The sequence below is a fragment of the Benincasa hispida genome, chromosome 2, assembly GCF_027475165.1.
Source record: "Benincasa hispida cultivar pf3 chromosome 2, pf3_genome.v1.1, whole genome shotgun sequence".
In the NCBI taxonomy this organism is placed as follows: Eukaryota; Viridiplantae; Streptophyta; class Magnoliopsida; order Cucurbitales; family Cucurbitaceae; genus Benincasa; species Benincasa hispida.
In genome coordinates, this window is record NC_143479.1 from 5,140,514 (window position 1) to 5,162,080 (window position 21,567).

General features: G+C 37.9%; 1 protein-coding gene across 1 annotated transcript; it reads right to left on the minus strand.

The window, feature by feature from the left end:
* Positions 1-1,666: 1,666 nt before the first annotated feature.
* On the minus strand, positions 1,667-14,957 carry ISA1 (isoamylase 1). The gene is made up of 18 exons (XM_039023323.2): positions 14,309-14,957; positions 13,682-13,864; positions 13,419-13,520; positions 11,595-11,747; positions 10,961-11,052; positions 10,465-10,606; positions 10,274-10,381; positions 9,400-9,485; positions 8,355-8,426; positions 8,142-8,268; positions 6,589-6,675; positions 6,190-6,282; positions 5,132-5,290; positions 4,528-4,611; positions 3,139-3,219; positions 2,972-3,054; positions 2,764-2,881; positions 1,667-2,098 (listed from the first exon to the last, which is right to left on the minus strand). Exons 1-18 carry the CDS (start codon positions 14,705-14,707, stop codon positions 1,829-1,831), a joined length of 2,439 nt encoding a protein of 812 aa, XP_038879251.1. The 5' UTR covers positions 14,708-14,957; the 3' UTR covers positions 1,667-1,828.
* Between the last annotated feature and the right edge of the window lie 6,610 nt (positions 14,958-21,567).

Consider the following 21,567-nt stretch of genomic DNA (forward strand, 5'->3'; position numbering starts at 1 on the left):
TATACCATTCATATAATCAAGACAAGTCTATAAACCTTTAAAAAATTCCATTGAGCCTAATTACTTTAAAAAAAAAAATTGAAATTTCGATATTTCACAAATTTTCCATCTAAATTTTGAGAATCAGGGAAATCAAAATTTCAAACTGGTCAAAATCTTGAAATTTCGAGATTTCGATCGAAAATTTAAACTACGGTTGTATCCATAGTTTGAAATTTCAAGTTAATATTTGAGACAGAATAAAGTTGTTTAGTCATAAGATCTACGGTATAAGAAAGCAATAAATCATGAAAATGATGTTTTTTTAGTCATAACATACATAAACTCTTTGGGTAGGGTAGAGTTAACAACTCCATTCTTACCTTCTTTAACTCCTTTAGACTAAAGTGTTGGAAAAGTTCGTAATGAAGAGATTCAGTATAGATTTTAATAGCTTCCACTTGTTCTTAAAAAAATAATTACTGAAATAAAATTGAGATGAAAAATATTTGGGACAAGAATAGGACGATTATTAAGAGAGGGTTTAAAAAAGTATTAACATTTAAGTTTAGGATATCTAAAATATAAAATGGGTTAAAATGCTAGGATTTTTATTTGGGCTTTATATATGCGTTGTTAACGAAGAAGGAAAAGTAAATTATGAAACCAAATAATTACACTACAGTTTGCTTTGAATTGACAAAGGAAATAACTTTCAACATTTGGTCTTTCTATTATTATTCATTTAGCATAATAAGGTTATGTGGTATAAATTCATAATTTTGGGATGCATAATTATGAAATCTACTTTCTTTTTACTTTTTTAATGAAATCTTTTAACTTTTCAACTATAAAAAATTGCACACTAATTGCTCGAGTCGGAAAACATATAACCAAATAAATTTAGTAAGACGAATGATTAGATATCTAATCTCATGTCTATCTTTCTTACTGCACTAAAAACAAAATAAAATAAATCAATTTATAAAAAATAAATTTGCCACATGGCATATTTCTATTGGGCTGCACCTTTTTTTCCCCATTTAGTGACATGTTACTTTGGTAGAAAATACCGAGGAAACCCTTTCTGTTTTTAGTCCAACAACCACTTGAGTGGAGAAATTCAAACGTATGTTTAACCCAATTGACATGTTGGAAAAAATCTGGAATAAAGAAAAAATAGGTTAAAATATCATTATCTATTCTAATATTTTAAAATTAGTTCAACTTTAGTCTCTTCCAATTGTTCAATTTTGCTCCCTCCACTTCCAATAAATCTTAAATTTAATACCTATTACTAATTTATTGTTAATTTTTTAAAAAAGAAAATTATATCTATTTTAGAAACACATCACGTCTTATATTTCCATACATGAAAATTATTATTATTATTATTATTATTATTATTATTATTGAACCAATTCCAATAAAAATTAGAGTGGATCCAATTTTCAAAATTGAAAATTTGGGGCATAATTGATGCTACCACCAATTTGCTGTAATAAATAAATAGAGCACTGTTTTTCTTTTCCTATACAATAAATGTGCAGAAAAGACCACTATAGCCGACAACAGCTCCTGAACGTACAATACAAATAATAATAGCATAACGGAAGGGACTATCGTAGCCCTATCACAAACCACAGGATAAAATTACTCAAATTTACAAAACCAAAATTATTGACAGTTTTGCAATCCAATCATATGTCGGTCATATAAGATATTAAGAAATAAATGTCACTGAAATCCCATAGTGTATGTAAATACAAAATATTCACACACACACACACATCAGAGGAAACAGTTATAAGGGAAATGAGATATGATTATTAGAAGATGATCAGGATGATCAGGATGATGCAGGTTCTTCTGGAGAGAGTAGAAGAATTATGGAAGAATAACTAAGCATGGGATAAAGATTGGCGTCAAGGAAGTGAACATATTGTTGGATTGCCACATCTCTTTCAGGAAGGTCACTTGTGAGGAAGTCGAATGGCGAAATCTTACCGGTGTCGACCAATGGGTCCCATCTGTATCCGGGTCTCTCGGGCAATGTCACAGTGACAGGTAAATGACTGGCATTGAAGGCAATATAAACTTCTCGTTTTACCGAATCAACCTGCCAAACAAGCCATCTCAAAGTAAGAATTAATCTTAGAGTTTATATAACAACTGACATGATCCCAGAAAGTTGAAAAGCAATATGTGATGTGTTAGAGTACTGGTGTTGGAGACGGGAGACCAAAAATATGAAGAATGAAGATAATTTTGACAACATGGCAAGTAGAGAAAAGGAGGATGGTTTGTGTTTGAGTGAGCAAATATTGATTAGAAAAAGGAATTACCTAAGATGCACGGATACAGATACGATGCCACACTGACACGATGATACATCATTTTTTAAAAATTTAGGAAAAGGTCACGGCAAAGATATGTTTATTAAAACGTTTAAAACATATATCATTTATAAACAAGAAGAAAATTCAAAGTGAATGAGTTTATTCATTTCTATGCTTAAAGAATAAATTTGATGTATTTCACTCTCAAATTTTATTATTGTCATATATGTGTTGACTTCATATATGTAAGAAGTGTTTGATGCATGTCTACCAAATGTTCGTTCTATTTTGACTTTGTACAACTAGTGTCTAACACATGTTTTGCACAAACAAGTGTCCGGTACATGTCCAACAAGTGTCAGAGTGTCCAAGTGTCCAACACGTGTTGGACACGGACACGGACACGCTAGCCAAACTAAAGTGTCCATGCTTCTTAAGAATGTACCAATGTGAAGGCCACAAAACGGCTTGCTTCAGTCCAGTCTGGCTTTCCAGGAGAATGACCATGCCATTGCAATCTCTCATCTGTTGGGAAATCATTTAAGCCAAGTGACTCACATTCACTGCAAGATCAAAGAAGGCATTCAAAGACAGGATAAATAGACATGTACAACACTGAACTTACGAAACAAATCAATTCAAAAGGCACTTACTAACGGAATGTGGTCATAAGACTACAAAATCTATGGAAGTCAGAGGATGACTCTTCCATCTTATCCCACCGGAAATAATTGAGCTGTAGCAAAGTTATCAGCTCAGGTCAACTGAATTGAATATCAGCTCAACAGAAAAAGTTCAGAAAATAAGATAAAGGAACTACATAGTTATCGTGGCAATACGTATTGTTGTTCCCCCCCTTCGTGTGACCGTATTCATCACCCATTAATATCAATGGGACACCCTGATCAGATAAGCATAGTCAGAGAAAATTTCAATAAACTAATTTTTTAAGACATCTTGTCGATAAATTGGACAAACTCTATTGTACATGTTTTTAGACTTATTATTACAGTAGGGAGCAACCATAAAAATAAATGTTGCCCCACCTGGTGTAATATACTAAAACTGTGGCCTGGGTATACTATGTGCATGTAAATATGTAACCTTACCATATTACAAGAATCTGCGTTCGCGAGAAGATAGTAGTAACCCACTCAATTAAACCACGATTTAAAGTTAAAATAAGAGGAAGAATCTACTTCAGAATTGAATTAATTTTACTATTGAAGCACAAAAAACCCACACGTTTATTTTCACCGCAGATTAAAATGTCGTGAAGTCAAGTTGTCAATTCGTATTAGGTTGTGTTCAATTTGTTGGAATCTTTCGATACCACCCACCTTCAGATTTCCAAATTCCCGTTTTTTTTTTTTTTGGCCGACAGTTCAGAATGTCGGCTATTTTAAGATATTAGACATCTAATAGGCCTTTTATCTCACCAAAATTTGAACCGGTTCCCTGGATCCTCATAACAAATCACTATTTTTTTGTCTTACTGAAAAGAAAATAAATTACTTTGTAGTAGTTCCATATATAAAATTAATTTATGTTAATTTCAAATGTCAATATTCACAAAAAATTATTTCATGTAATTTTTTCTCAAGTCAAGGCTGATATTGGGATATATAGTCAATCTTGTGACATTCCTACAAACATATCTATATTATAGAAACAACTTTCATCGAGAAAAAAAATGAAATAATACCTATGAACATATTTTTAAAAGAAACACACTAATTTTATATTAAGGTATCATCAGAATTTCGTACATGTGAACAGGGTTTAAAAAAAATGAAATAATACCTATGAACCTATTTTTAAAAGAAACACCCTAATTTTATATTAAGGTATCATCAGAATTTCGTACATGTGAACAGGATTCTAACGCAACCTTGATTTATTAAAGAATTGGGAAGTAAGCCAACATGATGGCCTACAAGGAACAAAAATAGTATTGCCGTAAACATTACAATTTCACATACATGCATGGCTAAACTTTGAACAAGTATTCTAGCTCATGAGTTATGACGGAATATCTGGCACATAACTAGAGCAATGTCTAACCCAGAGAAGTCTATGAAGAAAGAAAATATGGTGCCCCTATTATCTGATTGACACATCCAGTACGATATGGGCAAGAAATTCTTTGTGCATTAGTTCAATCAACGTAAACAATTAACAGGTCATATATCATATTAGTGGACCTTACTTGGGAAACCATAAGGCAGACAAAGAAATTTCGCATTTGTCTTTTCCTCAATTTCTTTACTGAGATGCTAACAAACTCTCCCTCCTATATAATATAAGAAACGGGCACATTAAAAAGGAAGAAAACAAAGCAAAAATAATGATAAATAAACAAAATCCAAAAATGCATATCGAGTATATGACAGGCTCCAAAAAGGTATAAGCTCTCTGAAGACACCCGTATGGAAAAACTAGCAGCCTTTAATACTTATTAGTTATTTCTTAAATAGAAAACACAGACCAGTACATTAATTGATGAAGTAGATCAAAACATAACCCAATCTCTATCTGTGAGTTACTTCAACTTGTTGAACACTAAATGGCAAAGACTTTCAGGCAAGAATACTCCTACTATCTCGTGAAAATTTGATACTAATATCTTTTTAGGAAAAAACTGTTGCAGAGGAGTCCAACAGGACTCTGAAGCCATTAGAGGAATCGAGCTTTAATAACCATCAGAAGGCATTAAAGAGATTTTGGTCTGTTTGATAAACAACACCTAATCCCAATGATTTTATGATTTTATCTTACATAACACATCAACGATGATCTTATGAGATGCATACCTGTCCACAGTTCCAGCTATTATTATGATTTTCACCGTCATTGTTGTCTTCACCATTTGCTAAGTTATGTTTACTATTGTAAGTCACTAAATCAGCCAAAGTGAAACCATCGTGTGCACAAATAAAGTTGATACTATTCCATGGTTTCCTTCCTCCTCCCTGTAAAAACGTTGTTAGATATTCAACTCAATATGCAAATGAAAAAACATTGCTAGAAATCTACTCAATATGCAAATATCCCATACAACACTAACTAATGGGGCAAACAAAAAACAAAACCAAAGTTTAGACAAAAGATCAACCAAACTGTAATTGGTAAAGAACCCCGACCTAAAGAAAGTTCATGGAAGCCTTCCAATTAGCCAAAAGATCAACCAAACTGTAATTGGTAAAGGGACATAAAATTTGCACCATTTTAGTGTGTGCAGAAAGACAGCGTACAAATATATCAAAAGAGAGTGTTGTGTCACTGAATATCCGATTGTTTCCCTCACTCCATTAAGTTTTTCTTCAAAAAATAATAATTTTAAATTTTAATATCCATATGCACAAAAAATTATTGCATACTTGTGTAATCATCAGGAAGATTTAATATGCTATATAAAAGAACTAGATGAATTAGAAAAACTAAAAGAAAATATTATGATATGATATAGTTCAATACAATAAAAAAAGAAAATTCAATTTGTAATATTTCCATCCACTAAAACCAGGCAGTATCACGCATCAACATGTGCAATACACAACTCACAGAGCTTTTGCGCGTATAGTCCTATTCCCTAACAATGTATCCCTTATGCTGATTTCTAATTTTCATGCCCCACAGGAAGCCTTGTGCCAAAGCAAACCTCCATCATGATGCCACTATGAGTGTACAGTGGTTCTTTATTTGTTACTTCCAAATCCCAACTCTATTTTCTTCATTCTAGAAAATATATCCAAAGCTATTATGCTATCCTTGTTATCCTTCCAATAAAATGTTGACAGAGATGGACTAGACTATCTGAAGAAAAGTAACCTTATTTGATCAAAGACAGGAAAGAGAAACTCAACGTAACCTGGTAAAGATTAGGGCTCCCACAAAGACATTCAGCAAAAGCTCCAGAAAACCCATCTGTGCCTTTGATGAACTGCCGTACAATGTCTCGATACTGAAATTGATCCAAAAAAGAAAAGTTGTGATCAAACATCATAAACAATAAAAACTATGCAGGTATATCTAATATAATTAGAAGTTTTAAAAGCTCGTTGAGAGTCATTGAGACTCCTGAGAAATCTTAAAGTAACTTGGTTAATTGACGATCCACCAAATTCCGGTCATTATTTTTTATTACTTTTGTATTTAGGCAATGTGGCAGTCATTTACTTTTAACTTTCAATTTGGTAGATTAGACCTCTCAATACTTGCCGTCAAATATAGGGGAATGATGAAGAAAATGGCAAATATCTATGCAGACCTGCCCGTTCCATTCTGACCAAACACCCCAGTGAGGGAATGTGCCAACTTGGTAGAGGCCCCCAGCATCCCATGCTTCTGCAATGAGCTTTCAATAAGAGGAAAAGGAATAAGACTAATCCATAATGATAGCAAAAAAAGAGGAACGAACAGAATCAATCACTCAGTTTACACACTACTAAGTACGATGAGATGGTGAGCATCAACTTCAATCAATACAAAACTCCAACCATGAGATCAGAAAGAAGACTAAATGCTTTAAACCATGTCTTTCCGGAGGGCATATCTCATTTATATCACATAAACAACACTCTACAACAAAATAGAATGCACAGAAGGAACAACATACAAATTTTGGATTTTTTTAAGAAACCGAGATTTTAATAAAAATGAAAGAATTTACAAGAGCGTAAAAAAAACCAGCCCAACAAAAAAAAACGGAAATTCTGAAAAACTACAGAAAGAGACTCCAATCCAACAAAAACAAACTATATTCGTAGTTACAAGTACGACAAGGCTTAGTGATCGATGCCCACAAGGAGGCATTAAACCTTTTGCCACATCTCAAACCTTGACATGTGTCCTAGATATACTTTTCATTCAGAATAGAATGAAAGAATACATGGACAATCAAAAAATAAGCCCACAAAAATGGGAGACCACTAAAGAAAGGGCCCAATTTTTCAAAGCACCAAACCTAACAGGAGCTGGCAAGAAACTGACTGTAACATTTTCCATCCCCTAACACCCTACCTCCTTAGGCCCGATTTCCACATTGTTGAAGGCACAGCAGAGAGCATCTCTGTTCACGGGAGCAAAACTACTCATTCAAACAGCTAAACTATTACACCTTCTAGATTTTGATCTAGCGACTAATGCACCTTTCTTCCAAATAAGATATTCATCCAACGATCCAATAGCTGTCATGGAAAAGGACTTGAAAGACCGCCGTTGAATTTTATCTTATCCAGTTCAACCAAAACCACCAAAAAGGAGGAAGGGTAGGGTGCATCTGTCACCACTCAATAATTAAAAAAAATGCCTAAAAATTAGTGTATCAAATTCTAAAACAAATTGACCATATATCTTATTCAAGAGTTGATTGATAAGGTAAAAATGGGATGATATTATTCGCAACAAAATATTATCGTCAATAGAATTTTATTAACTCACAAATATACGCCATCCTCATATGGTATGTTGTAATAGGGATAAGAACATGGATGATGATTTTTTGTCAAATAATTCTCTTCACTTCTAAAAGTGTCTACACTAAAGAGTAATGATCTCACTGCATTTGAAGTTATCTATATCATTGTTAGAGAATTATGAAATCAAATTAAATCAAACCGAAGATGCAGCAACCTGCCCATTTATAGTTCTCTAATGAACTTGCAGAGTTTTTCAAAATTGTAGTTCAAACAGAGTAGCAGATTATAATAACAAACAAAAAAACAAAACAAAACAAAACAAAAACAATAACCATCTAGGTCATGTTTACAATTGTCCGTGAAGCAGACAATCAAGTAAAAGAGAGGAATTTAGGGTAAATACCTTCACTCCTTGAAGTACTGGGTCATTACTTATCATATCAATCAATGGAGGATTGCCAAGAGGAGAGCCAGTTGTGAGTACATCACCTTCAATTGGATTTCCAAACACATTTACTGCATCCCACAAACTGTCCACAAAAGAGGAAAAGGATGAATAATGAGATAAGTATCCATACAAAAATTAAGCATACAGACAGAAAGATCAGCCAATAACCTGCTACCTCTGGTCATTATAGAAGCAAGGTCGAAGCGAAACCCATCCACATGCATTTCTGTCACCCAATATCTGTGGCCAAAGGTTTGGATCTCAAAAAACAAATAAATTATTCTGAAAATGCATGATATGCAGACAGTCAAAGGGAATAGTCAAGTACAACAAGTACACTTGTGTAGTGGTCAGTTGATATATTTCTTGAAGAACAAAAATATTTCCCAAGGAGAAAAACATTAAGAAGATGAGAATGATTAAAGGCAAGAACTTGTCATCTCAACACTCCTTACATGAGGAGGGACGAATTGAGGAAATGACCACAAAGGTAAAGCCAAAAGAGTTGATAGACTAAACCGACAATAAGATGCAATAATCTGGCAGATAGTATTTTCAAATTTAGAAAGCTGGACATGCATAATATAGTCAAAGGGCAGCCCACTCCTTTGTTATTAGGGCGGCACTCTCCTTTGTTATTAGGGCTGGAATATTTTGTTCGAGAGTATTTTTGAGACTCTAGTTTTGGTTTCATGGGGCTGTCAATTTGCATACTCAATGTGAGAGATTCTTTTAGACTTTTGATGTGTGTTTCGCTTGTTAAGGTGATCTTGTTTGATGACCGAGAAGATCCTCTTTCACTCACTGTTTCAAAACAAGGGAGAGGCTCTTTGATTCAAATCCATTTTAGCAGTTTTGTGGAATATCTAGCTCAAGGGAAGTAGAACTTTTTAGAGTTGAGAGGTACATGGAAGTAGGTGTGGGCTATGACTGGATTTATACCCGTCTCTATGTATCTATCTATAAAGAGTTTTACAGTGGGGTGCCTCTCTCTCTCTCTCTAAATATATCTATATTCTGTTTCCTTCCCTTTTGCATTTTCAGTTTGTATCCTTGTTTAGTTTGGTTTATTATGCTGTTACTTTGTTAAGTTTACTGTAATTATTTCTAAAAGTATACATTTAATGTTTCTTTCTCCTTTTGATGGACCTCCTTCCATGTGTTAAACCGACAAGTGCCAGAAATATGGTATCCACGACTATAGTACATCTACCTCAAGCAATCCACAATGAACGTACGCACAGCTGGATGATTGCAGTTAAATGTGTTTCCACATCCCGAGTAATTATAAAACTCTCCCTGAAAAATCATGGTTGAGATATGAATGATGTGATTACATAAAATAATTGAAAAAAGAAGAGATAAATAAATAAAAAAATTTTAGCATGAAAGCATTGAAGAAGGAAAAGAAGAAAGAAAGAAAGAAAGAAAGAAAGAAAAAGATAGGGGGAAAAGAAGATGATGAAGAAGAAGACTAAACTGAACCATAACCGTTGCTTGATCTTCCGCTTAAATTTTAGCAAATGGGTAATGTTATTATTATCCTACTGGTTTAAATGTAAAACAGCCATCGAGTGTAAGTATGAGATATACTGAACAGCAAGGCTCTGTAATCTGAATGCACACAGCAAAGTGCCAAAGTCTTAAACATATATAAAGAATTATAAATTAGAACCAGTAGTTAGTTTCTAAACATTTCTCACTTTCAGCATTTATGAATTCAAAAGGGAGAATTGGTCTTTTCTTTTCTTTTCAACAGTAGTGATATGCTTGGTTTTTCCTTCCTCGATACTTTTAGAAATAGATTGCAGGAAATTAGGGGTTTTCATTCGATAATTAACTAAGGAATTAGTGGTAAATATAAACCCACAAATGTTTCGAGCAGTTGAATACAAAAAATCTTGTATAGTTTTTTTTTTTTTTTTTTTTTTTCTTTGAGAAACATAAGAAAATCACATAAACTTTGCAGAAATCTGAATTAAGAGAATCGAAAGAAAATCGTTTTCTTCCATCTTATAATGATGATTTGTTATTTTCCTCTGAATAAAATATGAGGGAGGAAAATTAATAATCATAGAGATACATACCATTGGTGCAAGCATGTAATACACATTATTATCAACCCCTCTGAAAGAAATAGTGGGGCCATTTTCATTCCCCTCGGCCGTGTGATTGAAAACTACATCCATGATCACCTGAGAAAAAAAAAATGTCAACTAAAAAAGTGAAACATAAGTCATATTTCAAAGGTAACCACGAAACTATTTCATTCTTCCACCTCAATTCCACGCTTATGTGCTTCTCTAATGAGAAGCTTGAATTCATTTATAGCATCCTGGCCACAGTTTCCTATGCTTGCAGAAGAATATCGTATCATTGGTGAAAAGTAATTGACTGTTGAGTATCCCCAAAAGTTCATCCTGCACAAAAAAATTGAGTCCATGATGTGATCTATTGACAAGAAAAGGGCAAAAATTCTAAAAAGTTGGTATATGGATTCCATTATACTTATTTGTTCTTGAGGTGTCCATCACAAACAATCCAACATAAAAACTAAATTCTCTGTCATTGGAATGATTTTGGGTATAAAAGAGTGACAGATTATCGCTCACAGCATACTAATTAAAACCAAGCAAAGTCATTATTACAATATAACAGGTCTTCAAGAGTGTGCTCTTATAAAATAAAACTATGTGTGAACTACAAAGGAAAATTTGAAGCCATTATACTATAGCAAAAATTAGAAGTTCTCCAAGAAAGGTATCAAATAGTACTTATAGTCACCCAAGACAGAGTTATAGCTGAAGTATTCCAACTCGTTGAATTCATGGCATGGCATTAACTCTATACAGTTGACTCCAAGTTCCTGAAAGTTGATAATTAGAAGAGTTGTGTCATTGACTCATTAGGAGACAACGGAGAACATGCAATACTAGTTAAAGATAGCAACATTTGAGGTAATGGAAGGGCGAAGCCAGAGCAACCTAATTTGCATTTAGAAAGAAAACAAATTAAACGAAGAAATTATTAGAAGCTAACTGGAGTAATGGACAGAAAACCCCATCAGACCCTATCAGAAACAAAATCCAGTATTTCACTAGGAGACCCATATAATATTATATATATATATATATAACTCAAGGCCAAGGAGATAGTCTATAAAAATGGTATATCAATAAATTTAAAAATTTTCCATATTTGCACATTATTTATTTATGTGACATGTTTGCCAATATGACAACCCATGTTGCTATCCATTTCAATTATCCATTTTGCTACCCATTTTGCTCTCCCCTGACACTAGCATTTACCCTTTTAGATAAGAGCTACATGAATGATGTTAAGAAAAAGGCATGCAGAAAGGGGTAGAGAGAATTGATTTGTTATTGGAGCACTCTAGAAATGTACCTTCAAGTAATCTAGCTTCTCAACTAGACCAAGATAGGTTCCAGGAAATTCTGACTGGCTTGATTCGTGCCTGGTGAACCCCCTTACATGCATTTCATATATTATGAGATCTTTTTGTGCGTGCTGCAGAGGTAAATCCCCTTCCCAATCAAACTGAAAACATCACATCAAATATATATTATATAAGCATATTAGATGCCCTCAACATAGAAAGCAATTTTCTATTAGATGGAACTGCATTGTCTCGCAAAAGCATTAATAGGAGGAGGCTACTTTTAACGTTCCTTGGGGCCCATTTAATAATCACTTTGGTCTCTGTTTTTTAGTTCTGGTTTAAAATTAAGATTATAGGGTCTACTTAATAGGCTTTCGTCTGGGAAAAAAAACCTTTTTCTCTAAAAGAAGGAAGGCTCACCTTGATTTAATTGGTGTTCGTTGGTATCCCAAGGAAGGGTTGAAAAGGGTAACGAGAGACCTTTTGCAGGTAGGGTTTGAGGAGGAGCGAGATGAGTCACATTTAGTAAATTATATTGAAACTTTGCAAGAAGATTGGTCTGAAGATAGGGAACTTGGGGAGTGAAACTATTCGCCCCTTTAGTTCTTTTTAAATGGCTGTGGCAGTTCCTTTAGAACCACTTTCTGGACTAAAAAAAAAACAATTTCATTGATGATATGCAATTACAAAAAAAGAGGACCCCCATAAAAGGGAATCTAGAAATACTCTTTTCCAGTTAAAAAGGAGGGAAGAAAAGCTATACTAGAAGAAGAGAAGGGAGAACATACACCAAGTTACAATCGTACTATTTATAGCATCAAAAAGTTCGTTGTATGAGTGTTCCTTATCTGGGAAGATTCTGCCATATCTTTCTTGTCAAATATTCCAGCAGTAGGTTCTAATAAAATTCTCCCAAACAAGCTTCTTTTCCCTCTTGAAAGGATATGACCGCCTAGGGTGTGGGAGAGGAGGAGCTTTGGATCTTCCATTAGAACCTCAAGCACTATAGCATTAGGCAATCATTAGAAATTATGGCACTCATTCCAACCGTTGGAACTTTGATCAGGATCTATGGGCGACATTAGGAACCCCTGGAAGTTGGAAGTGCTATCTCAATGCCTTATGGGCTTCTTGTTCTTTATCATCTTTCCTGCAGGGTTGGTCGTAGCATTAAATCATTAGGGAAAATGGGATCATTCTAACAATTAGAACTTCGATCAGAATTTATGGGCAACTTTAGGGGAACCCTTGAAAGTGACACCTCTCAATGCCTTCAAGGCTTTTTGTTTATAATCATCTTTCCTGTGGGGTTGGTTGCAGAGTTTAAATTTGGGAGGATACTTGAATTCAAATGGATACCTCAAGTTGCAGTTTCCCCTTCTTATTTTGTACTCCTCTCTAACATCCTCTGATTTCCTCAACTATCTGATCAAGGGGAGAGTCTGCTCTTTTGCTTTTTGTTTTTACAGACTCTCCTTGGTTAGCTAAAAGTGGCTTTCTCTATTTGTTGTTACTATAAGGACAAGGGAGTCTATTTGTATTTTGAAACTCCGATTGTCGTAGGCTTTAGTGCTCGCCATGCTTTGGGTTAGTATCAAGTCCTGGGAAAATTATTCTACTTTCAGTTTAGCATGCTAGAGATTTCATGCAAAGATTTTTCCAATAATATATATATATACACATAGCAATAAAAGATTTATGAATCCCATCTAGTTTTAAAAGAATATACTGTAATAGTCTAATAGATGCAAAACAAGGATCGGGTAGCACTATAGAACTATATACACAGACACAAATTAAAGAAATCTGAAAGAGAGAAGCATAAATACATTTTTTATCTCTTCATTAATCGTGGGTACCATCCCAGCCATTTGGGGCCAACAGTTGTCATTGGGTCCCAAGGCACCAAACTCCCCTCTGCTAATAACGGCCTGAGAAAAGAAATAGAAAGTCAGCAACCCGCTATACATCATTTCATACAAATTACAATCTAGTCACAGACTCACAGTAAGGAGATAATGCAACTAATAAATATGGGATAAAAGTTATTATTTCAAAATGAAAACAAAAAGAAAATGATGAAGTCGCGAACTTTAGCATATGGATCTAACAAAATCCGAGAAGGGTCAAAATAGCATCCCTCCTGAGGCGAAAATTTCCCTTCAAATTTGTAGCCATAAAGCATCTCAGTAAAATCTCCCTTCAGAAATACATGCCAGACATCCCCAGTTTTATTGGTTAAGGGATCAAGTGTGATCTCCTGGGTCACGCTATTCTGCAAAAAGTAAATGGTAACCAATGCCATCAGCTACAGTGAAGTAAACGATTCAGAGTAAGATAATTCAAAGATAACACAGATGGAAATCTTTTCAAACATGTGTGCCTCAAGAGAAATAAGTTTTTCAACATAACAATCATGGAAGGGAAGGAGTCATTAAAAAGAATAAGAAAACAGGATGAGGAAAAAACACGACAAATATAAGAAAAACGCTACTCCTATAGTTTGCCATTGATAAAATTAAGCAACCATGTTTAGAGTTCCATAAAATGCATATGCTAGCAAAAGCCACCCATCTATTTGCGCTCCGGGAAATGAAGAATAAATTATAATTTACTTCTGACAATAAAGTCCCGAACAACGGCAACATCGAATAAAATGTTCTCTGGAGAAAAAACAACAACAACAACAACAATGTATTTAAGTTGATTTCTATTTTACCTCATGCAAATCAGAAAGATTTATCAAACACAGGGTAGCTGAAACCGCATTGGCAGAATAGATAGCGAAATTAACCCCGCCGTCTCGAGTTGTGGCACCGAAAGGCGTTGGAGTACCGTCGAACACTTCAAACCGATTAGAAATGGAAACCTCAACCTCTTCCGCCATGGCGATTGAAGTTCCCACCTTTGCTCCACGATTCCACGCTCTAGTCACCGAAGCATTCATCCTTGAATGAAACCAATTAACATCCAAATCGAAGCGAATATCACTTCTTCTCCGGTCTCGAACAACATTCTGCTTCGAATTCCGGCGTCGACATTCAGGAAAATTCAACTTTGAAGCACACAGAAAGGAAGCAGAAGAAGACAGTGATGCACTCCGGGTAACCAGCTCCATTTGCTTAAAGAATTATCCTCGTCGCCTGTTCATGGAAATCTAAAGAACAATCATAGCTTGGCTCAGTGAAAATGTAGGAACTCTCATTCAAGGAGTTGCAGTCGTTAACATTGAAAGTGAGCAAACAGGGAACTCGTTGCTTCAGCCATGGCCGTTCTTTTCAGAGAAGTTGGGTCCACACTCTACGGCTATCGTTTTCGTCCATGGACGGACGCGGGTAAGAGATCGAACAGATTCTAAAAGCTTTGATGATACGATCCATTGTTGATTTGGCGTATTGAAAATTCTTGGGATTTTTTAACGTATTCATATTTTAAGATGACCAAATAAAATCTATACATCTAATCATGTTTGATAATGGTTGAATGAGAAATTTTGGACTAATCACTTGAATTTGATCAAATGTCAGACCTAAATCTGATTAATTGGATCCAAAGGTCAGACTCATGGACCAACCAAGCGCAAGTCCTTTGGACGGGTCAACATTTTCTACATTTAGAGAGCATCAACAAGCAGAAGACTCCCAGGATCAAGTATTAAAGATCGAACCACATAGCATCAACACCAACTCAAGTTCAACTCTACGATACACGTTTCTTCGGAAACCTCGTGTGAACAAATTGGCACATCCAATGGGACATCTCTATCTCTCATCTCTCTCTCAGCATCCAAACAAAGCAAATGGCACCTAAGAAGATGGCATCTAAAGCTTCCTCCACAAATGGCTCGTACATGGGACCTGTCACCTGCAGCCACTCAAGAGAAGTCACGCAAGAGTAGAGCTCCCTCATCGCCTACAACATCTTAAGGAAAATAATGGAATCCCCACAAGGCGGGGTTGTCATCAAGGAAAACCCCCTGTTTGACAACTCCACTTCCGCTTCCAGCAAGCCGAAAAGAGATTCACCGCCAGATGTGATTTCTGTCCTAATGGCAGATGTGACGGTGGAAGTGGCCATGGCAGAAATGGAAAGGAAGATTAACTTTCTGATGAAAGCCATTGAGGAGCGAGACCATGAGATCATTGCCCTGAGAGAACAAATGCAGTCTCGAGAGGCTGCTGAATCAAGCCAAGCACCCACGGTCAAAATCAACTGCAACAGTCAGCCTCGGTGGCCTCTCTATCGATCCAACAATTGCAAGACATGATCATGACCTCCATAAGAGCTCAATATAGAGGGTCGGCTCAAACTTCCTTCATGTATTCCAAGTCATACACCCAGAGGATCAACAATCTGAGAATGCCTGCAAGGTATCAACCCCCAAAGTTCTAGCAATTCGATGGAAAGGGCAACCCAAAGCAACACATCGCCCACTTTGTGGAAACATGCAAGAATGCGGGAACAAGGGGAGATCTACTAGTCAAGCAGTTCGTCATAACCATCAAAGGAAACGCTTTTGACTGGTACACGGACTTAGAGCCTGAGGTGATTGACAGTTGGGGGCAGCTTGAAAGAGAATTTTTGAATCGTTTCTACCGCACTAGACGCATCGTCAGCATGATGGAGCTGACGAACGCCAAACAACGGAAAGGGGAGCCAGTCATCGACTATATCAACCGATGGAGAGCTCTGAGTCTGGACTATAAAGATCGAGTCACCGAATTATCCGCTGTAGAAATATGCATGCAAGGTATGCACTGGGAACTCCTCTATATCCTACAGGGAATAAAGCCCCGTACCTTTGAAGAATTGACGACTCGCGCCCACAACATGGAGCTAAGTATCGCTAACAGGGGAACGAAGGACTTCCTAAGCCATGAACCGAAGAAAGACAAAAAGGAGGTGAAGGGCCCCGAGAAAATTTTGAAAGGTGCCACAAAGGAATCAATTGTTGTTAATATGGCCCCGTTGAAGTTCTCCTCGAAAGGGAAAGAGAAGAAGATAGAAAAGAAAGATGAAGGAGGCAAAAGACGTCGCCTAACCCTGAATGAACGACAGGAAAATGTCTACCCGTTCCCTAACTCTGACGTTGCGGATATGCTTGAGCAACTACTAAAGAACCACCTTATCCAGCTACCAGAATGTAAGCGACCGGAATAGGGCGGCAAAGTGGACGATCCCAACTACTGCAAGTATCACAGGTTCGTTAGCCACCCAGTCGAAAAATATTTTGTACTGAAGGAATTGATCCTCAAATTGGCCCATGAGAGGAAAATAGAGTTGGATCTAGACGAGGTGGTCCAAACGAATCATGTTGCGGTGACGGTAACCCCAAGCGTGTTGGCACCAATCATATATTATGAAGAAAGGGAGAGCTCGGTTCAGTTTGGGACCTTCGAACCTGTGGTAGTGCGGTTTCAGCAGGAGGTCCAAGCCACATATCCTCAAAATAGAGGAGACCACATTGACGATGACGATAACGAAGGCTGGATCCTTGTGGCGTGTCGTAAGAAGGAAAGACTGAACTCTACCCAAAAAGAGTTACGCCCCTCATAGAAGCTACAGGAAAGGGAGCAAAACACGAAAAATGAAAGGTAGAAAGAAGGCCTGGAGGCCCAAGGCTGCTGACGAGAGAGACGAGGATGTTTCTCATCCCAGACGACTAACGTTAGCAGATTTCCTCCCAAATAACTTCTGCAATTGGGGTTCAGAGGAGATGCCAGAGGTTGCTGCATGGCATGCTGTCAGTACCATGGAAGAAGAAGATATCATTCCAGACCCATTAAAATCGACAGGAGAACCAAAGGGTTCGTTCCCATTCAACATAGACGACATGCTCTCGTTCTCGCGAGAAGCTAAGACAACCCTTATTGAGGCACTGTTAGAATCCAACGCATCTGGTGCATCAACCTCCGTAGCACGTGCTTATGCCTCGTGTTACACATCCATAGGCTTCTCAGACGAAGATCTGCTACTAGGATCCAAATTGCATAATATGTCTTTGTACGTCTCTTGATACATTCGAGAACAAAGAGTGGGTCGAATCCTCATCGACAATGGATCCGCCGTTAATATAATGCCTAAGATGACTATGAAACAATTGGGCATACTCATGGAAGAGCTATCAAACAGCAAATTAGTAATTCAGGGTTTTAATCAAGGCAGCCAAAGGGCGATAGGCATGATACACTTGGAGCTCCCCATTGGCGATCTGAAGGCTGACGCGCTATTTCATGTGATAGACTCAAAGACCACCTACAAGCTACTATTGGGACACCCTTGGATTCATGGGAATGGTATGATTACATCGACACTACATCAGTGTTTCAAGTTTTACCAAGATGGGATTAAGAAGGTTGAAGCAGATTCTAATCCATTTTTCGAGCCCGAGTCTTACTTCGCAGATGCAAAGTTTTACCTAAAGAGCGGGAATTTCGGTGAGACTATGACGGCAGAGAACTTGCTGGCAAAAAAAGCAAGTGGATCCCGATCGAGGTCGCCAATAGACACAGAGAAAGAGGCGGGTAGCAAGGTACACTCGTGGTGAGTAGAACATCCCTCGACGTTGGAGAAACACCCGTGGTGAGGGGCGAAAAAGCCTCAAAACCTTTGATTCAGCGCTATGTCCCTTTGTTAAGACGAAAAAGGGTTACCCTTTATGGAATGCTCAAAAGGTTTGCAGGTCGACAACATATAAATTCTAAAGGAGAGTTTCGTCACACCCCTCACGCCAATAGTGAAGCAGGAAGTCCACAAGCCAGAGGCGAAAGTGACGGGGTTAAAGTTGCCCGAGAGGCGAACTGAAGACGAATTCGATCCCAAGGCTTACAAACTGTTGGCGAAGGCAGGTTATGAGTTCACAACTCACACTGAGTTCAAGAGTTTGAAGATTTATGAGCAACCTTGATTCTCGCCGACTCAAAAGAAGCTTTTGCAAGAAGGACGCGCTATACCCACGTCAAGGGCAGGACTCGGATATGAGCCGTCAAAGCCAGTCCGCATAATCAGAAAGGCGAAGGGGAAAGTGGCTAACAACAATCATATCATTGCAGAAGAAGTCGATGATACAGGAGAAAAGGAGGGCAAAGATAAAAGAGCCTCAGCCTTCAACCGTATTAGACGTCTGCCACACGCGTCTTGGTTTTCGAGAGGTTAAGCATGACAGAATCAGAAAGGGGAAGCCTACATACTATTCTCCGAGCTATTCAACGCTCAGTCTTTCGAAGGTTGACTCTGCCGAATGAAGGAAATGAGGAAATCATTTGTCAATTGCCAGTGCTGGTGCGACCGTCAACCTTCGAAAGACTAGGCACAGTTCCAAAGAAGAACGAAGGAAAACCCTGCGCTTCCATTTTTTATCACCTGAAGCACGAGAGGGTTGAAGATCCCCTCAACCAATATGTCCCTAGTAAGACAAAAGGGAAGGGAAAAGCCTGCGCTGACGCCCCCAAAATGACTATAAGAAAGAGGGGGTCGATACCCCGAGCGTTCATTTGGCGATGAATCGACCTTAAAAACGTTGAAGGGTCATCGGACCATAAGCCATTAGGAGAGGCAAGAAGTGATGGAGAAATTCGTAGTACCGTCCCCTCACGCATGAAGAGAAAGACCTTCGTTACTCTAAACACAAGTGAAGGCTCGCTCAAAGTAAAAAGGCACGACGTCATTTTCACCAATCCTCAGAATGGAAATTTAGAGCAGGAGGAAGGCGAAACTTCGTGCCATCACATCACCATCACCGAAGAATCCGAAGAAGGTATGACCGAAGAGGAAGTGGAGGACGCTCCACAAGGTCTAGAGGACGGTGGACGAGCTAAAAGAGGTGAATTTGGGCACAATAGAAGAACCACGTCCGACTTTCATCAGTGCGTCCCTCTTGGAAGAGGAAGAGGACGAATACATGAGTTTGCTCACCGAATACAGAGATGTCTTTGCCTGGTCATACAAAGAGATGTCGGGACTAAATCCAAAAGTAACAGTCCACCATCTCGCGATCAAATAGGGGTGTCGACCCGTTAAGCAGGCTCAACGACGCTTTCGGCCAGAACTTATCCCCCAGATTGAGGTTGAGGTCAATAAGTTGATTGAGGCCGGGTTCATTCGCGAAGTTAAATATCCAACGTGGATAGCCAACATTGTCCCAGTTAGAAAAAAGAATGGACAGATTCGTGTCTGCGTAGACTTTCGCGACCTAAATAGCACATGCTCGAAAGATGATTTTCCATTGCCCATCACAAAGATTATGGTCGATGCGACAACGGGACATGAGGCCTTATCCTCCATGGATGGATCTTTTGGGTATAACCAGATATGAATGGCCCTCATAGACGAGGAAATGACGACATTTCAATCCCTAAAAGGGATATATTACTACAAGGTAATGCCCTTCGGGTTGAAGAACGTTGGTGCTACTTATCAACGTAAGAAGGTGTTTGACGATATGTTGCACAAACACGTGGAGTGCTATATGGATGACCTTGTGGTCAAGACCAAGTGACGACAGAACCATTTGAAATATCTAAGAATCGTGTTCGATCGCTTGCGAAAGTACCGGTTAAAGATGAACCCCCTTAAATGCGCGTTCAGCATAACTTTAGGAAAGTTAGGTTCTTCAATTTATTCGGAAAAGAAATGAGAGACAAGAAAACAACTTTGATTACGATTAAAAGGAACAATCTCAAATAGACCAAGATCCAATTCTGAGCTTCATTGTGAGACATCGAGGGATAGAGATAGACAAATCCAAGATCGATGCCATACAGAAGATGCCAAGACCAAGGAATCTACATGAGTTGAGAACTTTGCAGGGACGTCTGGCCTACATTCGTAGGTTTATTTCTAACTTGGCAAGGCAGTGTCAACCCTTTCAAAGACTGATGAGAAAGTGAGAGAAATTCGAATGGGATGAGGCCTGTTATAATGCTTTTGATAGCATAAAGAGGTATCTGATCAGCCCTTCTGTCTTAGGAGCCTCAGTAGCGGGCAAGCCATTGATACTGTACATTGCAGCGCAAGAGAGATCACTGGGGGCATTGTTGGCACAAGAAAGAGAAAAGGAAAAGAACGCGTTCTCTATACTTGAGTAGGACCCTGAATGGAGTTAAGATCAATTATTCCCCTATAGAGAAGACGTGCCTTGCGCTCTTTTTCACCATAGATAAGTTGAGGCGCTACATGCAAGCCTTCACAGTCCACTTAATTACGAAAGCTGATTCTATCAAGTACGTCCTATCCAGGCTGATCATCTCGGGATGTTTAGCCAAGTGGGCAATCATTCTTCAACAGTACGACATTATTTATGTACCACAAAGGGCAGTTAAAGAGTAGACATTGGCCAACTTCCTGGCAGATCACCCAGTTCCATCGGATTGGGAGTTAAGTGAACACTTCCTGATGACGAAGTTCTCTTCACAGAAACCTTAAGGTTGTGGGTCATGTTCTTTGATGGTGCGACACAGAAAAGTGGTGCGGGGGCAGGTATCGTCCTCATTTCGCCAGAAAAGCACATGTTGCCTTATAGCTTCACACTTGCTGAGTTATGCTCGAACGTCGCTAAATACCAAGCCTTGATAATTGGTCTCCAAATGGCCTTAGAGATTGGGGTAGCTTGTATAGAGAACTTCGGTGACTCAAAGTTGATAATCAATAAACTCTTATGCCAGTACGAGGTGAAGCATGACGACTTGAAACCGTACTTCACTTACGTTCGCCAGTTGATGGAAAAGTTGAAAGTGTGACGTTGGAGCATGTCCCGAGGATGGAGAACAAGAAAGCGGATGCCTTGGAAAACCTAGCCACTGCCTTAACGGTCCTGGATAATGTGCCCCTTAATATATCGCTTTGTCGGAGATGGGTTGTACCTCTAGTCGGGACTGCATGTGGGGAAACGAATACGATATTAGTCTACTTAATCGATGAGGAAGACTGATGGCAGCCCATCATAGATTATCTTGAGCATGGAAGGCTTCTGGACGACCT